Source organism: Tachysurus fulvidraco, chromosome 1, assembly GCF_022655615.1.
Source record: "Tachysurus fulvidraco isolate hzauxx_2018 chromosome 1, HZAU_PFXX_2.0, whole genome shotgun sequence".
Lineage (NCBI taxonomy): Eukaryota > Metazoa > Chordata > Actinopteri > Siluriformes > Bagridae > Tachysurus > Tachysurus fulvidraco.
The window spans coordinates 8,260,844-8,272,896 of record NC_062518.1 but is presented as its reverse complement, the minus strand read 5'-3'; the positions used below and the strand labels follow the sequence as shown (position 1 = coordinate 8,272,896).

The 12,053-nt window shown below is 35.6% G+C and overlaps 1 protein-coding gene across 1 annotated transcript in view; it reads left to right on the top strand.

The window, feature by feature from the left end:
- The window catches only part of si:ch211-186j3.6 (neural-cadherin), a 217,331-nt gene that overhangs the window by 166,868 nt on the left and 38,410 nt on the right, over window positions 1-12,053 (top strand). Inside the window, exons 24-26 of the mRNA XM_027137161.2 lie at window positions 6,659-6,786; window positions 8,535-8,662; window positions 9,902-10,025. Of these exons, the coding sequence (XP_026992962.1) occupies window positions 6,659-6,786; window positions 8,535-8,662; window positions 9,902-10,025 (380 nt within the window). The remainder of the gene's footprint in view (window positions 1-6,658; window positions 6,787-8,534; window positions 8,663-9,901; window positions 10,026-12,053) is intronic.

Here is a 12,053-nt window from a genome sequence, read left to right as displayed (position 1 = left end):
TGCTTTTGAACAAGTCATACGACAAGACAAAATGTCAACATTTCTTTTGAAGATCTAAACATTTGTACAGGAAAAAAAAGCTAGGTAAAATCAGACATGTATGAACTGCAAATTCCTAACTGAGTGTTTACTGAGGGTTTTATGTAAGCCAATAACCTTCTCTGTGGAGTGGAACTTGATGAACATGGGCACAACTAAACAGGCACAAATTCCATTTTTGGCCTCTATGGAAAAAAACAAACAAAAAAAAAAACAAGAGAAACAAAAAATTGCTTCATAAATATAATTTCATAATATCGCTTCAGACTGAATTGTCATGAACGTTGCAAATCAAAAGTTTATATTATACAGCTTGAATATATTATTGTTTCTATAATAACGGCAATAAAAACATAATTAGTGATCTGGTGAAGTCTGTAAGGAGACTTTTATGTAGATTTTATTCAAGGTGTCTCCGTTGTCAGAGTTTTATTTCACTTAGAGAAAATAAATCATGTATCATTGTTTACTTAATAAAGAAATGTTATTGCTGCAAAGTAAAATGAATTAACACTTACAAGAAAACAATACATTGTGTGACTGTAATAGTGCTTTGATTTTTGTTGTTTTATTCCGTGTGTGTGTGTGTGTGTGTGTGTGTGTGTGTGTGTGTGTGTGTGTGTGTGTGTGTGTGTGTGTGTGTGTGTGTGTGCTTAAGAATTATTTAATTACTTAATGATATAATTTGTAACGAATGTTTGAATGATTATTTAATGATGTTACTGAACATAAATACTTTATAAAATCTGTGGCAAACACAAGCTATTAATTTTATTTGCAAAAGTGTTGACTGAGAGATGGACTGGCTTTCATGTATTTATATCCATTTCTAATTTTCAATGCTAATGCTAGTTAGGTGGCTAAATTACAGTAAGCTAAACCTGACAGGAATGCTGAGAAATCAACTATTCATTTTCAAAATTTATCCATGAATTCTTGGTTACAATGCTAGCTAACAAATAGCAATGATAGCAAAAATACAACTGAATCTTTTAGGTCATAACTAGAGTATATGGCAGATTTTACCACTAATGCTAGTAGCTGGCTAACATGAGCTACCTTAGACTTTCTGTCAGTTTTTTCTATTAGATGTCAATCATATTCATACCATATTCTATAATTTACTGTGAGTTCATTATGATTAGCAGAATTTACACTAGTAATCACTATTCTAGACCACTTTAAGATAAATATCCAGGCTCAGAGACTTGCCTGTGTTTCCCTCTCAGATATCTGTATATGGGTGGACAGACTCTCTCCATCTTCCTCTTTGCCATTACTCTTTCTCTTGCCATGTCTTATTCTCCTTTTTTTATTTTTTTTATTCAGAGTCTCAATTTTAATGCTAAGATTTTCAATGACTCAAATGTCACATCAGGATTAACAGTCAATCAGAGGTCAGGTAGCGCAGATAGTGGCAGTGTGGCAGTCGAGAAGGGATGTGTGTGCGTGTGTGTGCGTGTGTGTGTGTGTGTGTGCATGCGTGTGTGTGCGTGTGTGTGTGTGTGTGTGTGTGTGTGTGTGTGTGTGTGTGTGTGTGTGTGTGTGTGTGAGAGAGAGAGAGAGAGAGAGATAGAGTGAGAGAGTGTTTTCAGGGGCTTGCTTTGAAACAGACCAGACAAACCAGGCTTCCCAACAGGGATTTCAACATCACTGATCCAGTGCACTCACTCACTCACTCCAACTTTTAAAGGATCTAAAACTAAGAAATAAACTAAATAAAATGAACTGAGACAAAACATCAAAGATCACTTAACCTCAAAAGATAACCCGAGGCCCGTTCCCGCTTCTCATATTTCATTCACAAAGCTCAGAGTAAACTTTATACGACGAGCTAGCAAACCACTCTGACAGTCTTTCCTCACAGGAATTTCAGCTTGTTCAATGCTCAAACGCTCCCTCTGTCTGTTCAAATGCTTCTCTTTTAAATAGCATGGCACACCTGCAAACAAAAACCTAAAACTTAAGGCTAGTGACAACCTGGTCAAGTGTTTGTTTTTCTTGCTTTCTCATTAACCATAAAAGAATGAGAAGTTGCAGGAGAAGGTCTCTGGAGTTTATCAGGTGGTGATTTGACAGGCACAAGTAGTGACGTGCTACTTGAAATAAACAAGCAATCAGGCATATGTCATCAGATCATATCATCAAGTATGTGACCCGAGAATATGGAGGGAATGTGTGAGTGTGTGTATGTGTATGTGTGTAGGGGGGTTTGGGACATGGGGTAATTTAAATCAGAACAGGCAATAGTCAGTTGATTGTCTAAACAGATTAACAGGTTATGCAAAAATAATTGTCAGAAAAGTACAAAACAAGTCTATATCAAATCAGTAATATCAGTAATATCACAGATGCAAACAAATTAATTAAACAATTATTTTGCAAAGTACAAGCTGAAATGCAAGTTTTCCCCTTTTTTTAATCAGTACACTAGTGCTCCTTTCAGCCAGAGGTAATGGAAATCAACCGAAGTTTTACATTTATTTGAATTTATTTTTATCACAAATGACAAATAATTTTATCAGTGCAAATCGGATATGAAATTAGTCAGGACAGTGTTGCTTTCAGTGTGAGATGTTTTTTCTCTCTGTTGGGATAATCTGACTCAGAATTTCACTGTTATAAGGTAATGCTTTTAATGTTTAGATGTTTATGAACAAGCACTTTGGGAATCTCAGAGAGCACAAACGGGTCTGATAACATAATTTACTTTCAAAATGTAAACATTTGTGTGGGAAAAAAAAAATAACCTCTTTATTCTATTATCTTTTTTTCTACACTTTTTTTTTCTATGAACATATTGCCATAGTAGGCTAGGTAAAAACAGAAATTCATAAAAATTACAAATTTTAAAAAGACAAAAAAAATAAACTAAGTACCTCCTTTCATATGAACCATATACCACTGCCACTACCACTATGTAGGGTTTGAACATGAGCAAAAAAAAAAAAACCTGTTCAGTTCTTTGGTCTCTGATGAACAATACTAAACAGAAAATAGTAATGGAATAAAACAATTATGATTTTGACTGGGAACGAGGAAGTTGCAGGAAGGTGAGTCAGATGCTGTTGTGTTTGTAGCCCAGGTGAGTTGTGTGAGACTGGGGTTTCGACAAATGTGACACAGCTACAGTATATGCAGTTGTATGTGGAATACAGTACTGTGCAGCATTGAGCATGGGTAGCTACAGAAAAACAACATTTATAATAAATATGTAGAAATACAGGATAATATAGTCATATCAACAGAAATATATAGGGAATGTATAATAATAATAATAATAATAATAATAATAATAATAATAATAATAATAATAATGAGTTGAGTCGTGCTGCACATGAATTTCCAGGCAGATGTTCTTCACTGTTTATTCTTGACATTACTGAAATGTAATTAATGCCGCTTTAATAAATGCTTACTTTAACCCATGTACCTTTACAGAAATGACCTGATGGGAGTAATTAAAATAAGTAATGCAGAGGGCAAGCAGAGGTCTGTGTGATACGAGTGGCTTACTTTCTTTCCCAGTGCAGTAGTTTTGCCCCTGATTAGTCAACTGAAAAAGATGAAGAGGATGAGGTTTCTCTGAAGTCTTTTCTTTGATGGATGAAAGTAAATAAAATGGATCGGTTGACGTGTTTTGGTTGCACTTTGGTCTATCACATGTGTACAGTGTACATTCCACATTCCTCTTAAAAATGTAGATTATTGTGAAGCAAAAAAATTAGACCAAGATCTGTTTCCCACCTTTATTGCTATACAGCCACCAACAAAATTCAATTGAAAACGAATAAAAACATTTTAAAATGGAATAAAGTTGAAAGAAATCTTACAATAACCTAGTTGTATACCCATTTACTAATAGTAACTGTTACAACACTTTTTGTAATGCAGCACTTAGTCTTTTGGGGTAAAAATCTACCAACTACATTCTGATTTGTTTTATTTTAATCTATTTCACTTTTCCTGGCAAAAAGGTACCACATGTATCATCTCCACATGCAAAACCTTTTCAAGTCATTCTTTGAGTTTTAGGTAGGATTTAGATCTAGGCTCTGGCTATTTCTACTCTGGTCTCCTTAGACCACACCACATTTTTGCCACCACATTTGCCACCCATCCCTATCCTCTGGATCAACAAACCAGACCCTCAACAACTTGAGACAAAGTGACACTTAACAAAGACCTAGGTTTCTTAGCAGCACCATTGATAAGTTTATTATTATTATTATTATTATTATTATTATTATTATTATTATTATTATTATTATTATTATTATAGTAGTAGTAGTAGTAGTAGTAGTAGCAGTAGTAGTAGCAGCAGTAGTGGTAGTTGTCAGGAATCAGCTTGAACTTTGGCCATGTGCAGTTGTTGTTGTTGTCACGTGTCTGCCCCACCTTCTTTCACTCCTCCCTGTCTCCACACCTGTTTGTTATTGTCAGTTACTGTCATTTGTATTTAAGTGCGCCGCATTGCCGATAGCAGCGCGGAATCATTAGTTAGTTGAATGTAGTTAATATCTAGTTGTGTGTCGTCTGTGTTAACGTGTTATTTCCTCGTTCTTTGTAATGTTTAGTTATCGTCTTTTTACAGTTTTTGTTTTTATTATTTATTAAACCACATTCATTTGAAGCTATCCTGGATGTGAGTATTATTATTATTATTATTATTATTATTATTATTATTATTATTATTATTATTATTATTATTATTATTATTATTATTATTATCTTTTTGTGAATTTTAGATGAATGTTCTGTCCTTTGTAATGTCACTGTGGTTCTCCACTTGTTGATGATGCTCCTCTTATTGTGTTCCATGGTACTCCTTTGTATTCCTCTCTTGATTTATACCTTTAAACAATCCTTTCTGATGGCTTCAGTATCAACAGAATTGTTGATGATAATTGAAGGCTATATGATACTTTTGAACATGAGTTGAATGTGATTGTTCCATTGTGAGCACGGCCACATGCCTCATTCTAAAAGGGTGTGGGCAACTAGGTTATTGCAAAAAAAAAAATGAATAAAATAAAAAATCCTGACCATTCGTTTTGGTTGATTTTTTTTATATGTCTGGATGTGTAATTTAATTCAGTTATAATGGTTATAATTAACCATCTATAATTATCACTGTACTGTATGTTTAATAACTTTAACTATGTTTAATAACTTCTGAATTTCTGTGTAGTTGCATTATTGAATCAGTTGTGCATGGAGATTGTTTTAAAATACTATAAAGTACTAATCACTACAAATGACTGTGAACACACCGATTTAAACAGTCAAATATCCTCAATCCTGATGGATTGTTTACACTGAGTAGAATATAGTAATATAGTAATTGGATGAGTTAATAAACATGTAGGTCACTTGTCCTGTTAGCTTTAATTATGGTTTGGTTGACCTTTGCCATCTTGAAGTGTCAGCGCATACGTTGAACCTGATTATGCAGGTTTTTTTTTTCATTTGGTTTTGTCATGTCTGTTAAGAAAAAAAAAGGCTAGATGAATCATGAGAGAAAAAGATAGCAAAGATCAAGCTAAAAAAACAGCTTTTTACTTGTAGGTATCTTTACAAGGGCAGCAAGCTGTCAAGGCCAAACTGATTTATGCAGAATCGCTACGTGTTCACATTCAGAACGCCTATCTAACTGTTCAAAGCCTAGGGGAGTCTCTGTTGCCTCATTAATTTTTAATTTGCCAATCGACTGGCTCAGATAAAGGCAAACTTTTCTTAATATTTTTGTTTTTGTACTACAATTACAGCAGCTCATGCAGGGTTTGCTGTAGCATTACGTTATTATATCAGGGTGCAACTCTCAAAATCATGTAAAATGAAATATGTTATGAAGTATTACTTAATGTTTAAGCAAAATACACCACAATCTGTATGTTAATGAACACTCATGCACTTGAAAATAACTTATTTATGAATGTACTTGAAAGTATTTATTTATGGAACCATAAATAAGTACACAGTGAATGTACCACTTTTGGTGCTAGGTTATAGATCTTTTGTTGCCATTAAGTGTTTGAGGATTTGGGGGCTCCAGTCTTTACCAGTAAGTGAATCTACTGTAAAATGTGATTTGAATTCTGTTCAGCCAAGAAACATACAAGTTTTCTGTGAACCTATTTTTGCAGGTATATTTAAGCATCTAAACAAACATTAATTCATTTTGGTAAACACTTAAAACTAAAGTGCTGTTTTGTGTAACTTTCCACATTTTAAAAATGTCCCCACAGAGATGTTTATTTAGCATTTTTAGAGTCTCTATTATCAAAATCAAGAAAGTAAGCTGTAACTTTAAGTGTTCAGGTAAGACAGCTTTGCCTTTTCTCAGTAACATGACAGGCTGCATTTCTTTGTTTTACGCTCAAGAAAGAGAAAAAGAGAGAGGTTGATAGTTCCTACTGTAGCTTTTCGAACATAACTGATAACGATAGTGGAAGTAACTTTTTTGAAAACCTCGAAAATCATTCTTAAATTAATTTTATCAATGTTTATCCATTTTGATGTTCAAGTTTTGTTATTGAAACTAATGCAGTAAATAATGTGAGCTAGAATCTTTACAGTGAACACATTATTTCTTCCACTCCATCTTTCTGTCTCGCAGAGCTGATCGACGGCACTCCCACCCTAAAGATAAACCATGGCTCGGGCACTCTAGTCCTACAGTTGCCGGGCAACGTGAATGTGGCGGACAGACGGTGGCACAGACTGGATGTGAGGAGCAATAGCAAGGTGGGCATGTGTGGGTGGCACCAAGACCTACACCAATCCCTGCTCCTCAAGGGGACTTTCATGTTTTACCTAGTCTGGACTATTTTTCTACTGCAATCCTGCACTCTATATTGTGTGTGTGTGTGTGTGTGTGTGTGTGTGTGTGTGTGTGTGTGTGTGTGTGTGTGTGTGTGTGTGTAAAACTAACAAGCCCTAACATTTAAACCATCTACCTTAACTTGTGTAAGTTCCCCCTCTGCCACCAAAACATCAAGGCATGGACTCCACAAGACCTCTGAAGGAATCCGATATCAAAACGTTACCGTTACCTTTTAAGTCCTGTAACTTGTGAGGTGGGCCTCTATGGATTGGATTTGTTTGTTCAGCTCATCCCACAGACTTTTGATAATATTGATATCTGGGAAATTTGGAAGTCAACCCCATTGACAAACTCTTTGCCACGTTCCTTCTACCATTCCTGAACATTTTTTGCTGTGTGGTGAGTGCATTATCCTGCTGAAAGAGGATCCTGCCAATAGGCAAAACCATTGGTACAAGACAAATGTCATTCACATGATTTAATATAAAACGGGATTTATTAGACGAGACCACCTTCTTATAATACCTCACGGTCCAGTTGATACTGAAGTGCACATTGGAGAAGCTTTCGGTGTTCAACAGACGTCAACATGGGCACTCTGATTGTGCTGCAATTACACAGCCATACAAGCTGCAATGCACTGTGTCATTGTTCATTTTTCCAACAATTTGTGTTACAATAGCTCTTCTGTAGGATTGACCAGATGGGCAAGCCTTCACTCTTAATATTCATCAGTAAGCCTTAGACATACATGATCATGCCACTGGTTCATCGGTTGTTGTTCCTTTGAGCACATTTGGTAGGTATTAACCACTGCATACTGGGAACACCCCACAAGACCTGTTGTTTTAGAGATTCTCTGACCCAATCTTCTAACCATCATGTTTTGACCCTTGTCAAAGTTGTTCAGATCCTTACGCTTGCCCATTTTTTTGCTTTCAATACATCAACTTTATAAATGAATTGTTTACATGGCACATCATATATCCCACCCCTTTACAGGTGCCACAAGATTGTAACAAGATAATCGTTTTTATTCACTTCACCTGTCAGTGTTTTTTATGTTATGGCTTATTAGAGTATCCAGCTTATAATACTGTACATGTGGATGGAAATGACTTGGAGTGAATTAACCTTTTTTTCGCTGTATTCTTTTCCATTCAGTAATATTTCAGTAACTAAGAGAATCGCCTCAGGGCCAGTTCCAAATTCGAATTTATAATTCTCACTTTATATCAAAAACAGCATGTGAGCATGCCGCAGGCTGTTTGAGAATATTGCAGTTCACATATCTTTTTGACATGCATTCAGTTTAATTGTATTTCAGCTGATAGAACCTGACAGATAATGTGTTTGCAGGTGTAAATGTGAATTGCTTGACACCTCTAATTGCATTTTATAAAAGCTATACTCAAGGTGAGGATGAAAAGAAGCTGTTATAGATTCAGTGTTCTTTTGTAATGTAGATCTGCCTCGGTTTTGAGTGTGTAATAGCTGTAGTTGTAGTTTTGAGTCTGTAGTTTAAAGGTCTTCACTGAAGAGCAGCCTGATGGAAAGAGAATGAAACCATGGTCAAGTGGAGACTGAAACTTTACACTTAAACTTGAGCTCTCTTTTATGATTCACAGTGAATGTGTCTTTGTGTGTATGGTTGTTCTGTCTTTATCAGGATATGCGATTCACATTAGACCGCTGTGCTGGAGCCACAGTTATGGAGATGGAGGGAGTAGGCAGCTGGCTGACCACTGAGGACCACACTTCCTGTGAGGTGACTGGAGTCACACCAAATCTGGACAGGTTATACTTTTAATTGCATTTACATTTTTACAAATTGTATAAAGCTTTCAATTATAGTAGTAGTAGAAGTTATACTATTAGCAGCAGCAGTATTAGTAGTGATAGTAGCAGCAGTAGTAGTTATAGATGTGGTAGTAGCAGTTGCAGCAGTAGTAGTAGTAGTAGTCATAGTTATAGTAGTAATTGTAGTGATACTAATAGTAGTAATAGAAGGACTACAATGATAGTAGCAAACTAACTCTCAAAAACCTTATAGGATGCTACAGTATATGGTTAAAATTAGAATCCCTTAAGAGAGAACGTGTGTGTGTGTGTGTGTGTGTGTGTGTGTGTGTGTGTGTGTGTGTGTGTGTGTGTGTGTGTGTGTGCTAGATTAAGCTTTAGGGAAGTTCATTTTAGTATTGCTAGCAAGCACAATATAATATTGACAGAAGTTTCTCTTTATTTATTTCTTTCTTTTGATCAATTTGGTCATTTCCACCATTATCTTGCTCTTCCCTCAATGGCTACAAAACAGGTAGAGTAAAGGCTAGCAAGTGTTTCCTTCAAGTCAAGTGAGACAAGCTAGACATTGTTCTATAATTTTTTTAACTGTATTCTATACTACAGCCTGGCTGCCTAACACTCAAAGGAAAGTAATAACGGCTGCTGCTTTATAACCTATTCTGCATGCATAAGCACATCCCCACATTTGCCTAAATAATGTTGTCCCTCTTCTGAACTTCTGGACAAAATAAAGTGGTGAAAGGCAGGAATGGGTTTTAAACCAACCCTAATGCAGTCAGCTCTGAAAGTTTTAGCACTAAAAACATAAAATCTTAACAGATTTTTTGACCAAATCATATGCCAGTGTTTTATAAAATGTCTGTGAGTTGTATTTGAATGAGCTCTGTGTCTGTTATTCTGGAGCTTTCCTGAAGGGCCAGAAGCAGACTGATCTAGCCAGCTGAGGTATCAGTGTGTTACAGTGATTACTGGTGTGATGAGGCTAATCAATAAAGTATTTAATGTTTCCTTGTCAAATATTGATGTGGTAGAGTATTGATTTTCTGATAATCACATTAGAGATTAGGGTTATAAGGCTGAGTGATTGATTGAGTGAATCAGTACAGTGCATGTGAACTGGTTCTCAATAACACCCGAGCTGCACAGTGCTGTTTTTGCAAGAGTGTTAATGTCCACTGAGTGAGCAGTTCATTAAGTTGCACAAAGGTAAAAGGAGCTCTGATATGTGCACAGGCATCTTAATGGGACGCAGGTGCTGCAGCTGGGAGGAGTGAATGAAAACGTGCCCTACATCTACCCCCAGCTCCAGCACAAACACTTCACCGGCTGCATCAGCAACGTCGTTGTCGACAGCAAGGTAACAACTCCAGCAAAACACCACCACTGTGACCAACTAGGAGCTTCACTGTCTGCAGTTTTGCCTGCCTTTCATTCTGTCTGTCTCTCTATTCTTTTTTCTTTCTGTTTCAAATTCTGTTTGACAGTATTTCTATCTTTCTTTTCTTTGCTTTTGCCAAACGTATTCTCTTTTTTTATTTACAGTAACAAAGCACAACTTCTAATAGAAAAAAAATGATATAATTAATAGGTTGCATTACATATAATTTCATCCAGTGCTTTAGCATTTGACATTGTTTATTAACTTTATTATTTTTAATTTACCAGTTGTGTAGGTCTAACATTCAATTGCACACATTTCCATAGGTAATACCATGTTGCCACATTTATTGACTAGTAATTACATGTTTATTACATGTCATAAACATTATTCAGCATGTTTCTCAGCACTGTCACTTTATCCAGAACAGCTCTTCTAGTTTGACATGTTTTATCTGGTGCTAGCTTTCTTTTTATATTTAATATATACACCGTTTCATAGCATACTGTATATTAATGATTTATGACAAAGCAGCATACAAAGAGACACAAGGCCATTTTGTAAAAAGTGTTTAAAAAACTCAGAGGGTTTGCTGAAGCATGACACAAGTTCAAGAATGGGAGGTTTAGGATACAGGACAGGGCATTTCATTGAGCTTCTCATTCTGATCCATCTTTTTTATTTCCATCTCGTTTTCTAATCTGTCTGCAGCAGTCTTTTATTCTCTTTCCCATCACAATGCACATAAAGATAATTGCACAATAGTAATAATTTATAAATATGTATCACTAATAAAAACACTACACTTTATTCCTAAACCGCATAAAGCACTTCACAGTAAGCTTGAAGAGAACTAAATATTCTTATGTTCTTTTATGGGCCACATTCTGGGGCTCTTTATATGTGTGGCGCTCTGATCTCACTGGGGTGATTTCCACTCCGTAATGGTAAGTGCGTACACAAAATTAAAGTTACTTCTTCTTCCACTTAATGTTCCACTTGGCTTCTCTCTCTCTTCAATCACTTTTAAACACTTCTTATTGTTGTTCATTGTGTGGGGACTCTGAGGAACAGTTAAGGAAGATGTTGTACAGTTAGAGAACATGCACTTCTGCAATTTTTGAGGTAATTATTGAGGTGTGTTTTGATTTAGAACCATTTTAGGAACTCTTTTGGGGAAAATAGATGTTTTTACCTAAGGAACATTTTCAGGGACCCAGGAACCACAAAATTTGGGACTTCAGTCATGTTTTGACAAGAGGGAACTTTTTCAAAAATGAAGAAAACCTTTTGAGGAAATTAGAAACTTTTTTATTGTTTTTTTTTTTTTTTTTTTCAGCAAAGCCATCTCAGCAAGTTTTGTAGAAAGTATAGATTCTAGACTAGTTTTTACCAGAACTACCTTTTCAGGAACACAAAGAAATGTTAAAAACTTTAGGCATAATTTTACAATCCAGAGGTATTTTACAGAAATTATATTAAAATGTTAGACATATTTTACCCAAGGAGCATTTCAGGAACTCAGAAACTTTCAGGATTTTTTTTTTTAACCAAAGGAGCCTTTTCAGGAACCTAGAACACCTTTAAGGAAATTGGATGCTTTGAGGGTATTTTTATCAGGGGAAGTCTTTTCGTGATATCTGAAAGCAAGAGGCATTCACTAAATTACAGTGTTTTTTGTTATGATGTAAAGTGGGCGTGTTTCTGGAGGTCTTGGAAAAATGCCCTCTTTCAAAAAAAAAAAAAGAGCATACTGTACCTACGATGGATAATGAAGGACAAAACATTCATACAGGTAGATTTTATATTTTATATCTATTATACTTTATTATCTTAATGTCAAGCTATTTTCGAAAACAAATAAACACCAAAAACTAGGGTTAAGATTAGGGTTAGATGATCAAATAGGCCACGTCTGCCCGATGACGCAATATCTGTTACGCTGTTCTGAAATCGCTGGAGATAAGTGCATCCCAAAGCAAGAGGTCAGAGACTTCAGGCTTGTTT